This window comes from Anoplophora glabripennis, unplaced genomic scaffold (genome assembly GCF_000390285.2).
Source record: "Anoplophora glabripennis isolate ALB-LARVAE unplaced genomic scaffold, Agla_2.0 scaffold170, whole genome shotgun sequence".
In the NCBI taxonomy this organism is placed as follows: Eukaryota; Metazoa; Arthropoda; class Insecta; order Coleoptera; family Cerambycidae; genus Anoplophora; species Anoplophora glabripennis.
Window position 1 is genome coordinate 645,036 of NW_019416299.1, and position 19,311 is coordinate 664,346.

Consider the following 19,311-nt stretch of genomic DNA (forward strand, 5'->3'; position numbering starts at 1 on the left):
CTTGGTTGATATCGATAAAATGAACTATATTCGAGAAAAAACTATTTTTGTTTAATATGATTTTTATTACATCCGTAAAGAGAAATTAACCCATGAAATTTGCATACTTTCTTATTTAAAAAAAACTTTTATTTTATCTATTTTCAGGGGCGTCGTTTAAGGGGGGCTCCGTAGGGGGACTAGGGAAAATTTTTATAGGAGCTCTTCATGCACTTTCTGGGATACCCTGTAGAAGCGACGTTACCGGATAGGTATACTTGTTTTTTAGCACTGTCCATACTTTTATATTTAATTAAGACTAGCTAGAAATCAGGTTTTGGGGTTACCTATTTCACATTAACAAAGAACAGATCATAGATCCGTTTTTAATTCAAATATATCCTTTTAAAACAGTCCGAAGAATAAAATTTTACACTGCGTTCGACAATAATTAATAGAAGAAGGCAACTATAAGTGAAAATAAAACGAAGCAAGCATATATTGAAGGAATTAATTTATAAATTATGCAAATTTTCACAATTTCACAAATGTTTCACTAAGAAACATCGACCCCCGTACGTGTCGTTTTCGTGCCTAACGCCTAAAACGGTCAAGAGGAAATGGAGTCATTTTATGTATCGGGTTCCACGGTCTTGAAGTACTAATTCCCATATAAATTACCACTTTTTTACATGTTTTCGTAGCTGTCTCGCATTTTAATCTCACAAATTAAGGATTCACCTCAACGCCCAAGTGACTCAGCGGGCAATGGTCGGTACGGTACCGCTTACACGATTCGATTTTCAATAATTACACCTGCGGCTCCCAACATGTTTTGCTCGGAATTCCAAATCGCGCAAAGCGATCGCTACACTTATTAGGAACTATTATATTTCCAGATCCTACAGGTTATTCTGGTTTAAATTTTCGTGAAGGGGGTATTCGAAGTGTTTAATAATTATACAGAGTGTTTTCAAAAGACGTAGCACAAATTGTATCGGTGAATCTACAACTAAAATGATCACGTTTTGCATACAAAATTTTATTTAGTACTTTAAAACTAAGTGTCAAATGAATAAACAAAATGACAAATAATAATTTATAGCAACCATAATTTTTTTTATCAGGCTACTTTGATTGAAATATGAAATTATATTTTTTAAAACGCTTGTAACTTTTAAACAAGAACGAATCGGACCTATGTTCATACAAGAAAAAATGTTTGAAATTAACCCAGTTACAATCTGTGAAAGTTTGTCATAGAGCTTGTAAGACACCCTGTGTGTCTAGTGTGCTGTATATTTTCATTGCCATTACTTTTCTTTTAAAAGATTGAAAGAGTCAATTGAAATAATAAAAATATGTCTATTTTTACCATTTAAAATATTGAACCTTTTAACTAGAATTATTGTGCCCACGAATTTTGTTCCTACGTTAAATTTTCGAAATTCAACAAAATTAATAACTATTAAATTGTTAAACTTTAATTTCTTAGAAAATAATACAATTTGAAATGGGTAGGCAAGTGTTACATTGATTCTATTTTTCATCTTTTGGTACAAACTTACTAAATGTAGGTATTTGTATTTATAATTAATGAATAATGAATTATATTCATTTCATAAATTAATTAAAAAATAACACAAACATGCATGTAGCGCCTTCTACTCGTTACTACGCTTTGTAAATCAGTGGTATCAGTGTACAGCGAAATCTGCGAATATCACTGTAAATTTTATTCAGAGACCCTCATTATTTGATTTATGGTTTTAATTTCTTGCTCGTCTATTTTTAAACTCTAAGAAACGCGTTGAGGACTACTGGTTTGTAACGAAATCGACTTCTTGAGAAACTCAAGCTAGCAGGTGTAGTTTCGATGCATTGTTTGGAATTTTTTCTTCGCATTGACAAATAGGAAGAATTATAGTATGTTTGGTAAAGCGTAAACAGTTTTAGAACAAATGTCGGAATTTAATATCTCAGTTGCAATTTAGACTAGTAGACCAGGGCGGATCTATTTTGAGGTGGATGTGAGAGGAGGCAAGCAAATTTTTTCTGGTTTACCTTCAGTACAACTCACATAATAAAAGTGTAGATCCCTAGATCTGGGCGAGGTCCAGAACATTTTCAAAATTGCACTAATGTTTAAAAAATTTTTAAAAATACCTATTTTATCTGAGTTTTTTACTTATATCTTGGAACCTATGCATTTTGGAAGGATATTGAAGAGGAAACAAATTTTAGAATTGAATTTTGCACAATATACTGTAAGTTAAAAATGTTTGTTTTTATTAGCGATGTTGCAAAATAGCAATAATTGATGAAAAAAAAGGCAAAATAATCAAGTTTTTTTGGATAATTTTTTAAAAATATTTTAATTGATCCGAGGGCATTCTAATTTTGGTAAAAAAAATCTTTAGAGTATAATAAAACAACGCACCAAATTTCATGAAAATCGGTTCTATAGTTTTCGCAAAATAATCTTTTGAAAAAAAATGTTGAACAAAAATTTTCGAATTTTCAAAATGTTGCACAGCCTCAAATAAAGCATCTAGATACTTGAAAATTTCTTNTTTGTTTAATATGATTTTTATTACATCCGTAAAGAGAAATTAACCCATGAAATTTGCATACTTTCTTATTTAAAAAAAACTTTTATTTTATCTATTTTCAGGGGCGTCGTTTAAGGGGGGCTCCGTAGGGGGACTAGGGAAAATTTTTATAGGAGCTCTTCATGCACTTTCTGGGATACCCTGTAGAAGCGACGTTACCGGATAGGTATACTTGTTTTTTAGCACTGTCCATACTTTTATATTTAATTAAGACTAGCTAGAAATCAGGTTTTGGGGTTACCTATTTCACATTAACAAAGAACAGATCATAGATCCGTTTTTAATTCAAATATATCCTTTTAAAACAGTCCGAAGAATAAAATTTTACACTGCGTTCGACAATAATTAATAGAAGAAGGCAACTATAAGTGAAAATAAAACGAAGCAAGCAAATATTGAAGTAATTAGTTTATAAATTATGCAAATTTTCACAATTTCACAAATGTTTCACTAAGAAACATCGACCCCCGTACGTGTCGTTTTCGTGCCTAACGCCTAAAACGGTCAGAGGAAATGGAGTCATTTTATGTATCGGGTTCCACGGTCTTGAAGTACTAATTCCCATATAAATTACCACTTTTTTACATGTTTTCGTAGCTGTCTCGCATTTTAATCTCACAAATTAAGGATTCACCTCAACGCCCAAGTGACTCAGCGGGCAATGGTCGGTACGGTACCGCTTACACGATTCGATTTTCAATAATTATTGCACCTGCGGCTCCCAACATTGTTTGCTCGAAATTCCAAATCGCGCAAAGCCATCGATTTCTTCACGCAACTGTCGTTAGTACAAATGCTCCGAAAATTGAAGTGGTAAGGTACCGTTGGATTTTTAACGACAACTTCCTTAATTTTAAAGCTATTAATACGATCCAAAAACGATTTTACGGAAAATTTCGACAACTAAAAGTAGGTACTGTAAAATTGAATATTTTTTAATGTCTTGTTTTTGAGATTTTTGAGGTTAAAGGGTTTGAAAAACATGACCTTCGCCCTCAACTGCAAACTTCTAGCAGCGACATCTCTGTTAATTTTTATCCTACACAAATAAAAAAAAAAAACAAAATATTCTATGAAAAAAATCTAAACTTTTGTACACTTGAATATTTTTCGTATCTTTTTTATTTTTAGTTATTTTCAATAATATGCATTCTAAACCGCTTAAACCTGTGTAATATATTTTTAGCACATAAAGAAATGTAAATTGTAGAAGGATTACCTTTAATTTTAAATCTCGTGAAAAAATTCATCAGTTTTTGTACAATTTTTTTTTTCAGAAAAAGCAAATTAATAGTTTTATTTTGATCACGACTAATTTTTATACTAATGACAGTCAAGTTCATTTTAAAGATTTTTTAAAGTACTTTAAAAAATGTTCTGTGTATTTTTCTTGAAAAATAGATTTTTTTTTAGTTATTTTGCGTTGAGTGTTTCCAATTTAGTTTCTAGCGGACATGAAATTATCTTCAACCAGCCGTATCGCAGCACCTACATAAATGAAAAAGAAACTCAATCTTTTTCTATACGCTTAATTTTCTTCGTGGCATTTTTTTTTTTTTCATAGAATGTGTATTTTCCGAATTATTCGAGAAAAACTACCGAAAAACGTCTTTTTTTATTAAAAAAATGTACATTTTCAATCACCAAAATATTGAATATCGAAGAATATTCATGATACTTTTTTTTAAATTGATTACTTTATCGATTCCTGTGGTTATTTTATATTATATTTTATTTTTCACCCCCTAGAAGGGGTGGCGTCCATCCCCTGGGCAAAAGCGCTCATCGGCACTATATAACTTTTGTTTCTTGAGCTATTTTTTTATTTTTTATTTACAGTCCAAGTTTGACGTCAATCGGTTCTATCCGAAAGAATTCGGAGGGGAAACCCTTCCCTGGACTATAAGTGTCAAATGAATAAAGAAAATGACAAATAATAATTTATAGCAACCATAATTTTTATTAATCAGGCTATTTTTTATTGAAATATGAAATTATATTTTTTAAAATGCTTCTAAACAAAAACGAATTTGACCTGTGTTCATACAAGAAAAAATGTTTGAAATTAAGCCAGCTACAATCTGTCAAAGTTTGTTATAGAGCCTGTAAAACACCATGTGTATCTACTGTGCTGTATACTTTCATTGCCATTACTTTTTCTTTTAAAAGATTGAAAGTCAATGGAAATAATAAAAATATGTTTATTTTTATCATTTAAAATGGTGAACCTTTTAACTAGAATTATTGTGTCCGCGAAATTTGTTCATACGTTCAATTTTCGATATTAAATAAAATTGGTAGGCAACTGTTCCATTGATTCTATTTTTCATCTTTTGAAAGAAATTTTCTAAAAGTGGATATTTGTATTTAATAATTAAGCAGCTTTAATAGTAGATAATTTGTGTTATTTAATGGGCCTTCTCTGAGCCATGCACGAAAGGTTAGCAGCACCAGCGCCATCTACTCGTTACTACTCTTTGTAAATCAATCGTATCGGTGTACATAGAAATCTGCGAATATCACTGTAAAATTTATTCAGAGACCCTTACTATTTGATTTATGGTTTTAATTTATTCTTCATCTATTTATAAACTCTCACAATCAGAAACGTGTTGAGGACCACTGAATTCTAACGAAATCGACTTCTTGAGAAACTCAAGCGAGCAGGTGTAGTTTCGTTGCATTGTTTGGAGTTTTTTCCTCGCATTGACAAATAGGAAGAATTATAGTATGTTTGGTTAAGCGTAAACAGTTTTAAAGCAATTAATTGTCGAAAATTAATTTCTTAATNCGTGACGAATTCTTGCTTTTAAATCTTCTAAATTAACCGGTCTAGTAACGTATACTTTGCTTTTTAAGTATCCCCACAAAAAATAATCTAGGGGTGTCAAATCAGGCGATCTGGCTGGCCACTGAATCGGCCCCCTTCTCCCTGTCCAACGATTCGGGAACAGCTCATCTAAATAAGCACGGACAGGTGTTGCATAATGGGGAGGTGCACCATTTAGTCGATTTACATTATCATTTTCAGTATTGTGAAAATTAAATTTTTAAATCTTCAAACATTATTTTCTTGAAATTTTTGTTATGTAACACCATAACTTTTCATGATCTGTGTATGTAGAATGACACGCTCTTTCAAATGGCATGGTCAAAATTGGGGGGTTGCTATTTAAAAAAATTGTCGATGACGTCATATCTCGAACAACGATGACGTCACAAATATGGGTCGTATGTCAAAAAGTGCCTTTTTTAAAAACAAAATCGTCGTGTCAGGGGATTTTTTCGAAAACTTCTCAATTTAAAAAATAATTAATTTATTATTCACTTTTCGAAAGCACTGTAAATAATAAACTTTGTTTATAACAAAATATGTGCAAATTAGACAGTTGGCATTACGATATTTGAATTCCTTGTCTCGCGAGAAATCAGATTAAAAAAAAAGATCGAAATTGGTCCATTAAAAGCCGAGATAATGTTATTTTTTTCGTACCTTTGCATTTTGAACCTCCGAATTCAGTCTCGGAGCGAAAGCCCCCTCCCCCACTTTTCGTGTTTTGAGTCACTTTTCGCGCGTGCGAGCGACAGCTTTTCTGCTGATTTATCTATATTGCCGATAACTTATGGATATGAAAAATTTCTTCAGTTTAGAACTCGGAAAAACGAAGCCACTGGATCAAATATTATTGCTAAATTGTTTATAAATTAACGGTAAATGCCGATAAACTGTGAGCGCTTATATCTCGAGAACCAATGAACGGAATTTAACTTTTTTTTTTTAAGAGAAGCGTCTTTCCGAGTACTTTAAAATTATAATTTTTGAAAAAAAACTAAATTGCAAATTGATAAATATAATTTAATTGTTTAAAAATAAAAAAAAGAGTGATAACTTTAAAAATTTACTATGGCCGTCCTAATCAACCGATTTCAATTTTTCAAAAACCATTTGAAAGGTTGAGTGGTCTTTTCTATGTGAAAAAATTTTCAAGTATCTAGATGCTTTATTTGAGGCTGTATAACATTTTGAAAATTCGAAATTTTTTTTCAAAATTCATGTCAAAAAATTATTTTGCGAAAACTATCGAACCGATTTTAATGATATTTGGTGTGTTGTTTTATTATACTCTAAAGTTTTTTTTACCAAAATTAGAATGCCTTCGGAGCAATTAAAATATTTTTAAAAAATTATCCTATAAACTTGATTATTTTGATTTTTTTCATCAATTATTGCTATTTTGCAACATCGGTAATAAACTTAAACATTCTTAACTTATAGTAAATTGTGCAAAATTCAATTCTAAAACTTTTTTCCTCTTCGATATTCTTCCAAAATGCATAGGTTCCAAGATATAAGTAAAGCCGTATCAATCACAATCAGCGACTTATCGGTATAAAATTATTTCAAAACCAAAAACATCGTCTGATTCTAAGTAATACAAGAAAAGTACAAAACAATATTTTAAAAACAGGCATTTATTTTAATGCATTAAAAAGAAAATAATAAGCCAAAGAGTTCATAAAACTCATAATGTTGTATAAACAGTAGATGAATGCACTTACTCCTCATATTTTCTCGCTTGTTTCGTCTAATTTGACTTGATCCCCTTCGTCGGTTTCAGGTGATGCATCCCTCCAGCTAGCCGCGTTCACACCAATTCCAAAATGGCGCGCAACTGGACGATCTACGTGCTATCCGTCGCCATCTTGTTAAAAACGAGTGCCAGTGTGACAGAAGACCTCCTGGACCAGTACGTGCGACACGTGGGCAACGTCAACAGGCTAGGCTACGACTTAGATAGTGATTTCAAATCAAACCAAAGACACGGTAGAGACTACGTTAATAAATTCAAACGTTCGCGATACAGTCGTCTGACGCGAAAGCTGCGCTCGGTAGAAGACGAAGAAGAGGAGATCGCGTCGGGTATTAGCGTAGACGAAGAAGAAAGCGGTGATTACCGCGAACGTAGGGACGTTTCCAGCGACATCCTGTGGACGCATTCGGAGGTGTTGGATAGGGACGGATTGGTGGTGTTGAGATGGCAACCGCGGCACCAGGAGATCTTGTTCAGGGTGGAGGCTAGGACGAGGGGTTACGTGGGGATCGGGTTCAGTCCTGACGGGGGAATGGAGAAGGCCGATATCGTGCTGGGCTGGGTGGAGGACGATTCTGGCAAGGCTGTGCTGATGGTGAGTTTAATTTTAAATATTGTTATTAGACCGATCAAAATAACTCATTTAGAGGGAAAAAAAATAGTTACCTGGACTTTTATAAGTGGAAATGGTAGAAGGGCTTATAATAAACGAAAAAATAAATAAATGCATGAGCAGGGGCGGCGGAGGGTTAATTTAGGGGGTTGAAAAGTTATGAAAAATTGTGTCATTGGGATTTCTGGCGAAAGTTGACGTCAAACAAAAAAGTATCCAATACAAAAGTTGCAGATTATGCAAAAATCTGCAACTTTTGTAGAAGTCACTTTTTAAAATAACCTCAAAATATCCGAGAAAAATGCGAAAAACAGTTTTTTTTTCGTTTTTTATTTCTCATTTTTTACGCAAATATAATTTAATTTTGACGAACCTTGGTGAAAGTATACCTTTCCCTGTCTTAAATAACCTCAAATTTTTTTTAGATAAAAAAATCAAGAATTTTCTGATATTAATTTTCTTTCGGCCTTAAACACTTTTTTTCGTTTTGACATATACTTTTTGGTGAAATAAAAAATGTGTAATCACAGTTCAAAAACATGCCAAAAATGCAAAAAAGTAAAAATTGACGCAGCAATGAATTTTTCAGTAACTGTTGATAATTTGTTTAAATTTAAAAAAAAATCAAATACTGATTACACCATTCAATTGTACGGAAAAAATACAAAAGAAACTGTCTCATTGTTTGACCCAAAACTATTTTTGTACAGTATTGCTATAAACATATATTGCTATATAAGTCGAATAGTGAATAAATAATATAAATAATAATTTTTTTCCGTATGGTCGATTAGTGTACTTATTTTTTTTTTAAAGTTTGATGATTTCATAGATATACAGTGTGTTTTTTATGCCTAACAATATGCTGTTTAGAAAGTTTTAAAATTCCGGGTAGTTCCATTTTTGCAAAATTGTTTAATTTTTTCTGGCTTTATTTTAAAATAAATTACATATTCACAATGCCACTTTTTTCGCTCTATACAATGGCGCAACATTTTTGCAATCCGACGTTTCGTCTTCGAGGGGCCATCATCGGGTTAATTTTTTTAAATACGTCTGCTATTTTTATGACAAAATCTAGTCATTTTTAATTCTGAATTAGAGGATATTACTATTGTTTTACTATAATTTTTCCCGAGTACGGCTCTGAACACTTATGTGAACCTGGCACCCGACTTTTCAAAATTCAATTTTTTTTTTGAAATTCTTTTAGATTTCCGTTTGTAGTTGTTTGTAGTAACAATATTTTCGTTTGTAGTAGCTCAAGAAAAAGTTATTTGGCCTTTAAAAAAACGCATCCCTCAATTTAGCCGCACTTAAATCTGATGGTTGATTGCTATAGAAAATCGTTTGTAGGTAGTTGATTGTAGTGAACGAATTTTCGTTTGTAGTAGCAAGGAAAAAAAGTTAGAGATACATTAAAAATGACTAGATTTTGTCATAAAAATGGCAGCGATATATTTAAAAAAATTAATCTGACCCTCGAAGACGAAAAGTCGGATTGCAAAAATGTTGACGCCATTGGATATAGCGAAAAAAGTGGCAATGTAAATATGCAATTTATTTAAAATTCGTTTTCAAATAAAGCCAGAAAAAAAAATAAAACGATTTAATACTTTGTATTGCTGAAATCTCAAATCATCTAGAGATAATTTATCATTTGTGTATTTGTAATTCGACTTAGATGTTTATAGCGATACTGTACAAAAATAAAGTTTTGGGTCAAACAATGAGACAGTTTCTTTTTAATTTTTTTCCGTAGAATTGAATGGTGTAATCAGTTTTTGAATGCTTTTTAATTTAAACAAATTATCAACAATAACTGAAAAATTCATTGTTGCAAGTCATTTTTGAGCATGTTTTTGAACTGTTATTACAGATTTTTTTTATTTCACCAAAAAGTATATCTCAAAACGTAAAAAAATGATTACCGGCAGAACTACTGTACGATGATTTTTTTAAGTAGAATTTTTCTTTGAAAAAAATCAGAAACTTCTTGATTTTTTTATATAAAAAATTGGAGGTTATTGAAAACAGAGAAAGGTATACCTACTTTCACCAAGTTTCATCAAAATTAAATTATTTTTGCGGAAATGAGAAATAAAAAACGAAAAATTAGAAAAAAAAACTGATTTTCGCATTTTTCTCGGAAATTTTGAGGTTATGTTAAATAGTGACTTCTACAACAGTTGTAGATTTTTGCATGATCTACAACTTTTGTATTGGATACTTTTTTGTTTGACGTCAAACAATTCGCCAGAAATCCCAATGATACAATTTTTCATAACTTTTCAACCCCCCAAATCCACCCTCCGCCGCCCCTGCTCACGCATTTATTTATTTTTTTTCATTTATCATAAGCCCTTTTACCATTTGCGGCTTGCGAGAAAATCAACATTGAAATAAGGGCCCATTTTTAGTGGTATACTAATTTTTTAATTGTCAGGATTTCTAGGATTTTGATAGTTTTAAAAAAATTATGCGAGCGGTGGTAGCAAAATTGCAACGATTTCTGCATGCACTATGTAAATTCCGTTTCCTGTTTGTGTATAGCGATAACGTTGGTGGAACTTGTGGGCGACGAATTTCAAATTGTGAAATCTTCTGATTCATAGGCGTCCTGAGGAAAGCAGTGGTTAATAACATTTTATTATTTTCGATAGTTTCTTTTCATGAGTTGCAATTGTTATCGCCTAGAATATAAAGCCTCACACCTGTCGCGTCATCACCAAATGACGTCACTGTCAGTGGTTTACTCAGTGCCTAATCCTAAATGATAAAATGCAGTAATATTGTATAAGAGATTGTCAAGTAGCAGTTGACAAACAAAATTGCAGTTTGTGGAAATTTTCAAGTTAATTCACCTAAACAAAAATGTCGATATGTATTTTAATGGAAATTAGTTTCTATTTTATTTAATCTGTCATTGCTTTCGTTACAAAACTGAATATGCAACACGTCGGTGCAACTCTGGTCATATCATATACAGTAGGGTGGCCCAAAAAAACGAAGATATTTTTTTCCTGTCATGAAAATATTTTTTTTTTCATTTTTTTCTCGTTATTTTATCATTTTCTTGGTTGAAAAAAATCTCGATTCTGAAAATTTCAAATCGATATTTTAATTTCCAAAGGTCACTCATAATTATTTTAACTTTCAAAGTAGTGTACCTACCTAAAATGTTTTCGAGTGACCTCTAAAAATAAATATCAACGAACTAATAATTTTTTTATTGAATTTGATGAACAAAAGAATAGAAATAAATCACGAGACACTTAAATTTTAAAAAATTAAAAAATTATGAATATATATTTTGCCTCGAGAAATTTTTTAAGTGTCTCGTGATTTATTTCTATTCTTTTGTTCATCAAATTCAATAAAAAAAATTATTAGTTCGTTGATCGAAAACATTTTAGGTGCACTACTTTTAAAGTTAAAATAATTATGAGTGACCTTTAAAAATTAAAATGACGATTTGAAATTTTCAGAATAGAGATTTTTCTTTCAACCTAGAAAATGATAAAATATAACGATAAAGAAAATTAAATTTTTTTGAGCTGATTTTTTGAGAAGGCTTTTAAAACATGATAAACTAACACATCTTTTCAGAAGAGACACGAACAAAAATAAACGTTTTTTTGGGCCACCCTAATATACAGCCTCTAATATTTTTAATAAGTAAAACTGTTGCATGATAATTTTACTATACAGGCTGTCTTACAGTGAAGGCCAATTTATTTTAGAATTATTAGCAGCATTTTGATATTTTGCAACATTTGAGGAATCGGACTTTGACCGAATGAAAGTCGGCGAGCTACATACAATAGCGTTCTTTGTAGAACATTGAAACATGTATTTTTTTATTATTTTTCTTCATTTTAATATGATAAGACCATTTTTCACAGATACAGCCTTTCGAAGATCACTAAAAAAAACTTTTTGCTCCTTTAATTTTTTTCGGTAATGTATTTAGTGGTTTATAATTTTGAATATTTTTATTGTAGTTTTTAAAAAATGAGACAAAAATTTTGAGTCGCAGTTTAAGACTGTATTTGAAATATTACAATAGGCATATGTTAGAAAGCTAGAAACACAACGACGTATGCCACACTATACAAATTTTATTACGGCGAAAGAAACGGCAGATCAAGTAAAAGAAAACAATAATCTCCTTTGACAAATTATCTGCGGACGCCCATGCTCTAATTCTGATACGCACATCTTGCCATACTTGTTCTTCCAGAAGCTAACTTTGGAAACCTTTTAGAATAAACTATCGATGTGATTTCGTTCGATAAGGACGTTTGTCCAGCTCGCTGGGGAGCAGCTGCAAGTAATCTCACCAATTGTAACGCACTTTCCCATCGTTAATAATCGCTCATTTACGTGGGAAGAAGTCGCATTAATTACGTGAATTAAAATTATCCGTTGGGTCGATTATGACATCTTGAGCCTCGTTAAGCGTGAAAATTCGTAATTGGCTGAATTAACCGTCATTGTCTACCTTGAGTGGATCAAGACGTGACGTGGCATTTCCTCTTGCGATTGCAGAGTTTTTTCCACGGCGTGTTCATTTGAGAAGTCATTGGGTTGTGTAATGCATAATGGAGCCGTTGCGACTGGAAATTTTATTGAAAATAAAATTAAAAATGATTCATTACTCATCATAATTTTTAAAAAATTTTTAAAAATAATTGGTTACCCATTTTTGAATACCCTGTAAAGTATATATTTTTAAATGGGGTCTTATTTTCTTCATATTGACGCACAATTTTTTTTTCGTCATAATGTAGATGAGTGGAGACATCTTCGATATATATTTTTTAAATATTTAAATAATGTATAAATTTTGTCCACGTTTTGATTGATTTTGTTATTTTCTTTCCAACCATATAAAATTTTATGCCTGCATAACGAAATTTTTGGTAAAAAATGAGCAAATGTTCAGCCTTTGACTTTCGTTTACGGTGCTCGCTTTCTAAATCATATCAAATAGAAGGCGATGGAAAAACAATTGCATACCGCTATCTGTCACATATCAGTTTGTTTGTAATTGCTGTCGCTTTTCAACTTATAACAAAATGAATGATTTTAATGAATTATTTGATATACTGCAGGTTTATTATGAATGTAGAAAAAACAATGTAGTGACTTTACATTTATATCGACAACGTTATCCTTGTGAGGGTTATCTGTTTCTTCGTGCTAGTTCTTAGACAACCTTATTTTTCTCTTCACAACTGAATATCACTTTGGGAACTGAGTTACAATCCAATAAATGAATGCTATGAATAAAACACATTTATTCCATATCATCACATAAACATTGGTATAGCCTTTCCGAAGTCAGTTGAACATGTATAAAAACGCCTAACAATAAAAGTTAATGAGTTTCATAGGCGTACGTAAAAAAGTTTTCTGCTAAAGGTAAAAAATTATAATAATTTATATTGATGGTAAATTTTGGTTATGACATATCAAAAATCGTTTACATTTTCATTAAAATAAGTATAAGTATTACTTCCCTGCAAGATCCAACGGGAAGGTATGAACATATCCTTGCCAGGAAAGGATGAGAAGTTGTTAATATAGGTTAGAAAAGTTATTAAATAAAAATATGCAACAATCAAATTCCGCATTGCTGCACTGCATTGTTAGGCAATTTGTCAACAACTGAAATTTATGGCCCAGTCGTCCAGAGCGGCTGTGTTTGCCCGCGTGCTCATTCCTCAACTGGGCGACCAGACCTGTATATGAGTATGGCTAAATAATTATGGGAACAAGTTTTTCAAATATTTCAATACCGAATTGCTGTTACTTTCGTGTGTCCATAAAATCATTTTTGGAAAGTATTCGGATTTTCTTCCACACTTAATAGAAAATCTAATACTTGATTTTCAGTGCAAGCATATCCAAAAGAAACGCCTTCCATACTGTCGATTTGCTTCGAGTTTACTAAACTTTCTTCTGTTAGTGGAAATTCTGACAGGATAACGTTATCGATAAATTGTAAAGCTATATCACTATTTTTTTCTACATTCATAATGAATCTGCAGCATATCAACATCTATGTGAACCTGGCACCCGACTTTTCAAAATTCAAATATTTTTTTTTTGAAATTCTTATATATTTTCGTTTATAGTTTGGAGTAACAAAATTTCCGTTTGTAGTACCTAAGTAGCTCAAGAAAAAAGTTATATGGCCTATAAAAAAAACCATCCCCCCAATTTGGTCACACTTAAATCCGAGCTTAAATCTGATGGTTGATTCCTATAGAAAATCGTTTGTAGTTGATTGTAATGATCAAATTTTCGTTTGTAGTAGCAAGAAAAAATGTTAGAGCTATTTTCAAAAATTGCAATAAATTGCCATGAGTAAATTTAGAAAACGCTTCCAATTTCAAGTTTATTTGTGTATAATAATATACGTTGAATTATGTTTTTAAAATTGTTTGTAGTTGCACATATTTTGTTTGTAGTTCAGCGAAAACTAATGAAAAATCAGTAAACTCCAAGTTCTGGGTTTAAAATCGTTTATAGTTGTTTGTAGTGGGGTTTATTTCGTTTGTAGTTACATGAAAACTGACGAAAAGTCACTAAACTCCAAGTTCTGGGTTTAAAATCGTTTGTAGTCGTTTGTAGTAGTGTTTATTTCGTTTGTAGTTCTTCGAAAACCGCCGAAAAGTCACTAAACACAAACTCTGGCTCTAAAATCGTTTGTAGTAGCGTTTATTTAATCAAACAAACAATATCTTTCAATAAATTTATCATCATTATCATCGTTATTGCCTGCATCATTATTATCGTACATCATCCCCTACATCAGTATCTACGTTACCGTGATCATCATCATCATCTAAATTGTCNTCTAAAATCGTTTGTAGTAGCGTTTATTTAATCAAACAAACAATATCTTTCAATAAATTTATCATCATTATCATCGTTATTGCCTGCATCATTATTATCGTACATCATCCCCTACATCAGTATCTACGTTACCGTGATCATCATCATCATCTAAATTGTCTTAATTAAAACAGGGTTAAATGTCAGCATTTTATGATATTTTTCGAAAAAAATTGTTACAATTGGAATAAATAAATAAAAGAAAACACAAAGCTACGCTTTGGTCTTCAGTATCCACCAGCAAATTGAGTATTATCGTACTTTATTTCTTAAAGAAACAGTTTCTTATCGTTAGATCTAAACCCCAAAGTTTTCTGCTAGTTTTCTATTTACTGATGCCAGTGTAACTCTAACTCGAAAAAAAATCGTTAATACAGAGCTTCCTCGGGGTTCAAACGCGATCCCCCCAGCCGCTCGCTGGCTGCCGCGACAGGCACGTGGCACCAGGTGTAAACACACATCTGCTTCTCCGTAGGGCCCTAGGGGAGACATGTGTTTGCTTACAGACCGATACTTGGTGGAACTGGAATTATTTTTTATAGAACCAACTCCAGCTGTCGTTACGTAAGCCTACCGGGTGGCCGTTGATAAGAACACGTACCGTAAAGTCGAAGCCAAAGATTCCTAGCTAAGGCTGAGGAAGAGCAATGTGAGTTTGTAATTGGCGGCGACCACATTGGCTAGGACATGAAAATCCGAAAAAAATATCGTACTTTAAATATCGGAATCACTAAGTAAAGTTAATTTAGGCCTATTAAAATTGTGGATTATTATACAGGGTGTTTCTAAAATAGGGTTCCAAACTTCTGCTGCGTTATAACTCATTAAAATAAGCCAAAAAGTTCCTATTAACATGTGCCCTAAAACGCACCCTTAGGAAGTTATATGCCCTTAAAAGGGCTCAAACCAAACTGTTTTTTTCTATTATTGACAAAACGGTCCCAAATAAATAGAAAAAAATTTATGGGTCTTACATAACTTTTTACGTTAAATAACATGGGCTACTCCGTTTTTCGGCATGCAAATCATATGCGTTCCATTCAGGTTGGTGAAGGGGGTTTTCGGCCCGTAATTTTTTTTATTTCAATTTTTTTACAATTTTCTCTACAGATTTATAAAATCTTAACAACTTTACGTAAAAAATATTATCTTTGTCCAAATCGATATTTCCAATGGTTTTCGAGTAAATTGAGTTTGAAAATTACTCTGCTCTTTCAAGTTATTAGGCCAAAAATTACAAAAATCTGTTTACCATGGCAAATAAAAGATTGACGTTGCCAAAACGCTTAACAATTTAAATTATTGATAAACTGTCAATTGAGCTTTGCAGTGTTTAATTAGTAAAAGTGGTGAGCGGAAAATTTAAGTTTTGTTTGAGACCTTTTAAGGGCATATAACTTCCTAAGGGGTGCGTTTTAGGGTACATGTTAATAGGAACTTTTTGGCTTATTTTAATGAGTTATAAACGCTGCAGAAGTTTGGAACCCTATTTTAGAAACACCCTGTATAAACATTGACAGCATTTCTTTAAATTGCAATAAAAAATAAATATACTGTTTTCTAAGCAACGAAATGACTGAACATTTGAATATAAAAGAACCTTTCGACTTAAAACGTATTTTCCCCAATAGTTAGTTTTGTAGGTGTTTTACAGGTTGGTTTCTAGTGACTAAAATCAAATTACAATTACAATAATTAGCCATTCCTGAAATAAAATAATTATAATTTAAATAAAGAAATCATCATACAATTAACTATTTATTAATATTTGTATTAAAATCGAATGTTGCATCGTGAAATTGGATCTTATAAAAACCTACTACATAGTATTTGAAATAATTTTATTCCGTCCCTGTTGAAAGATTTGCAAATACCCAAATAGGGCAAGCAAATAAAATTTTTACTCGAAAAAAGTTCTATCCTATTGTCTAAAGGAACATAATACAAGACATCTCTCGTCTCGTGAGTCAAAAACTTTTATTAGCTAACTTTTCTATTTAAACAAATAAGTGAGGAAAACAGTTTTTTCACTTTGCAGGGGAAACCATCGATTTTAGCGAAAAGTCACTCTCAGACAGATTGTAGGGAGTAAAATTATCTACAAAATGAGACTTGTTAAATTAAAATCGGGTAATAAACAAAAAAGTTATTGCAAAAAACAAGAAAAGTGCTCATTTTTTAATTTGTTTATAACTATCGCATTTATTGTAAAAATTTTATAAAACCTATGACAAGTTGAGGGTTTTGTCATACTTCAAAAGTGGGCGCTGTAGGTGCAATAGTTCTCGCACAATTCAATTTGTTTATAGCGGAGGCTCCAAAAGTTATGAACTTTATGCCTCTGTACAGGCGTTAATTTTCAACCAAACATGATTCTGAAAGCGCCTTTGTAATCTTAAAGACGTAATTATGCGACCTATTAAAAAATATCACCGTTTTTTGACATTAACATTCTCAAATTGTGCATTAAAAAACCGTGCGTTTTTCGCTTATAAAAAATTTGAATAAAATTGTTGCTATTTATGCTACCTCACCGAAAATAGATTCAATGGATAGCTGGCAAAAAAATACAAATTTTTTAAAAAAAAGCACCCTCTACGACCAACAGGAGCCAAGATAAGAATTTTTTTTTAAATCGTATCGCAATTGTTTGTAAACATTAATACTTGATTTTTTCGCAAAATAAAGCGATAGCTTCATTTATTTATTTAATAATAGTAAAATAATTCCGAAATTGACATTTTAATTAATATTTCGTTTAAAAATAATTTTTGACATTTTTGTAAATTAAAAAAAAAATCAGTATAAAAGATACATTTTTTTCTGGGGTTCAGGGCTATTCTACGAATTCGTAAATATGCCCATTGTTATTTTTTCTCGTCGAGCTACCCCAGTTTAAAGAAAAAGAAGTTTCTACGATGAATAGAAGCCGAGATATTGCAATATTTTACAGCGCGCATCAATTTGAACTTGTCTTGTGCGCTCGACTCGCTTGGACGAGCTGCCCCCACCACCACGCCGCCGGCCGCCGGACAATTTACTTAGCGCGTACCTTCTCTTTAAAGGGCGTGGTCGTTAATTTACCACATTTTTCAATGCAATTCACGAGAAATCGTAGTTTACATCGTAAACTTTATTTTGCGAAAAATTCAAGTCTTAATGTTTATAAACAATTACGCTACGATTAAAAAAAAAATCTTATCTTGGCTCCTGTTGGTCGTAGAGGGTGCTTTTTTTTTTAATTTGTATTTTTTGCCAGCTATCCATTGAATCTATTTTCGGTGAGGTAGCATAAATAGCAACAAATTTATTCAAATTGTTTATAAGGGAAAAACGCAAGGTTTTTTAATGCACAATTGGAGAATGTTAATGTCAAAAAAACGGCGATATTTTTTAATAGGTCGTTTAATTACGTCTTTAAGATTAGAATGACGTTTTCAGAATCATGTTTGGTTGAAAATTAACGCCTGTACAGAGGCTTAAAGTTCATAACTTTTGGAGCCTCCGCTATAAACAAATAGAATTGTGCAAAAACTATTGCACCTACGGCACCCACTTTTGGCACACTTTTAAAATATGACAATACCCTCAACTTGCCATAGATTTTATAAAATTTTAACAATAAATGCGATACTTATAAACAAATTAAAAAATAGGCACTTTTCTTGTTTTTTTGCAATAACTATTTTGTTTATTAACCGAGTCACTTTTCGCTAAAATTTATGGTTTTCCCTGCAAAGTGAAATAACTGTTTTCCTCACTTATTTGATTAAATAGAAAAGTTAGCTAATAAAATTTTTGGACTCCCGAAATGAGAGATGTCTTGTATTATGTTCCTTTAAATAATTTTACAATAATATCGCGGATAGGAATTCGCTCAGTTTCTCTTTTATTTTCGCTAATTTTCCTGGTGTAAGGGTTGACATTCGCACACACCCACTGCAACTTCTACGGACCTCGTTTTAATGCGGCTTCCTGGACCCTAGCTGGATTCAGTCTCAGTGTCTCCGTTTCTCGGCATCTTAGAATTAGAATTTTTATACAGGGTGTTTCAAAAAACGTTCCGCTAATTTCTAGGGTAAATAGAATATTAAAAAATAATGTTAGTTTGATTAATAAACATGTGTCCGAAAGTGCCTCCTTCAGAAGATACGGCTCTGTAAAAGGGGCCCCAAAAATTCTTTTTTTTAATTATCTCTGAGACGGTTTAAGATAGCTAAATGAAATTTAGACCACAAATAGGTTTGATTAGGTCTTGAAAGTTACTGCTGACAAACTTTTAATATTTTGTACAGGACCATCCCTGGAGGGGGGGTGCCACTTATTTTGCCCCCAAACTTCTTTTTACGGGGACATTTTTAATATTTTGGTAAAAAATAAAATTTTTTTAACAATTTGCCATAAAAAAGGTACTCCTGCTTAAAGTAAAAAAAATTACCGGTTTTGGAGTTATTTGAGGTTTTAACTTGTTTTACCTAAAATAAGAAAATAATTTGGTTTACTTTTATTAAGTAGGCTTAGACTGCAGATTTTTCTTGTTTGACAGATTGGTTTGACACATTGTTGTTGATAGTTTTGGTTTGTTTAACAAGTAATAACGCTTTTAAAA

At 31.8% G+C, this 19,311-nt stretch overlaps 1 protein-coding gene across 1 annotated transcript in view; it reads left to right on the plus strand.

Moving 5' to 3' along the window:
• LOC108903957 (MOXD1 homolog 1) overlaps positions 1 to 19,311 on the plus strand; it is a 63,171-nt gene that overhangs the window by 29,000 nt on the left and 14,860 nt on the right. Inside the window, exon 2 of the mRNA XM_018706308.1 lies at positions 7,211 to 7,778. Coding sequence (XP_018561824.1) covers positions 7,254 to 7,778 — 525 coding nt within the window. The 5' untranslated portion in view covers positions 7,211 to 7,253. The remainder of the gene's footprint in view (positions 1 to 7,210; positions 7,779 to 19,311) is intronic.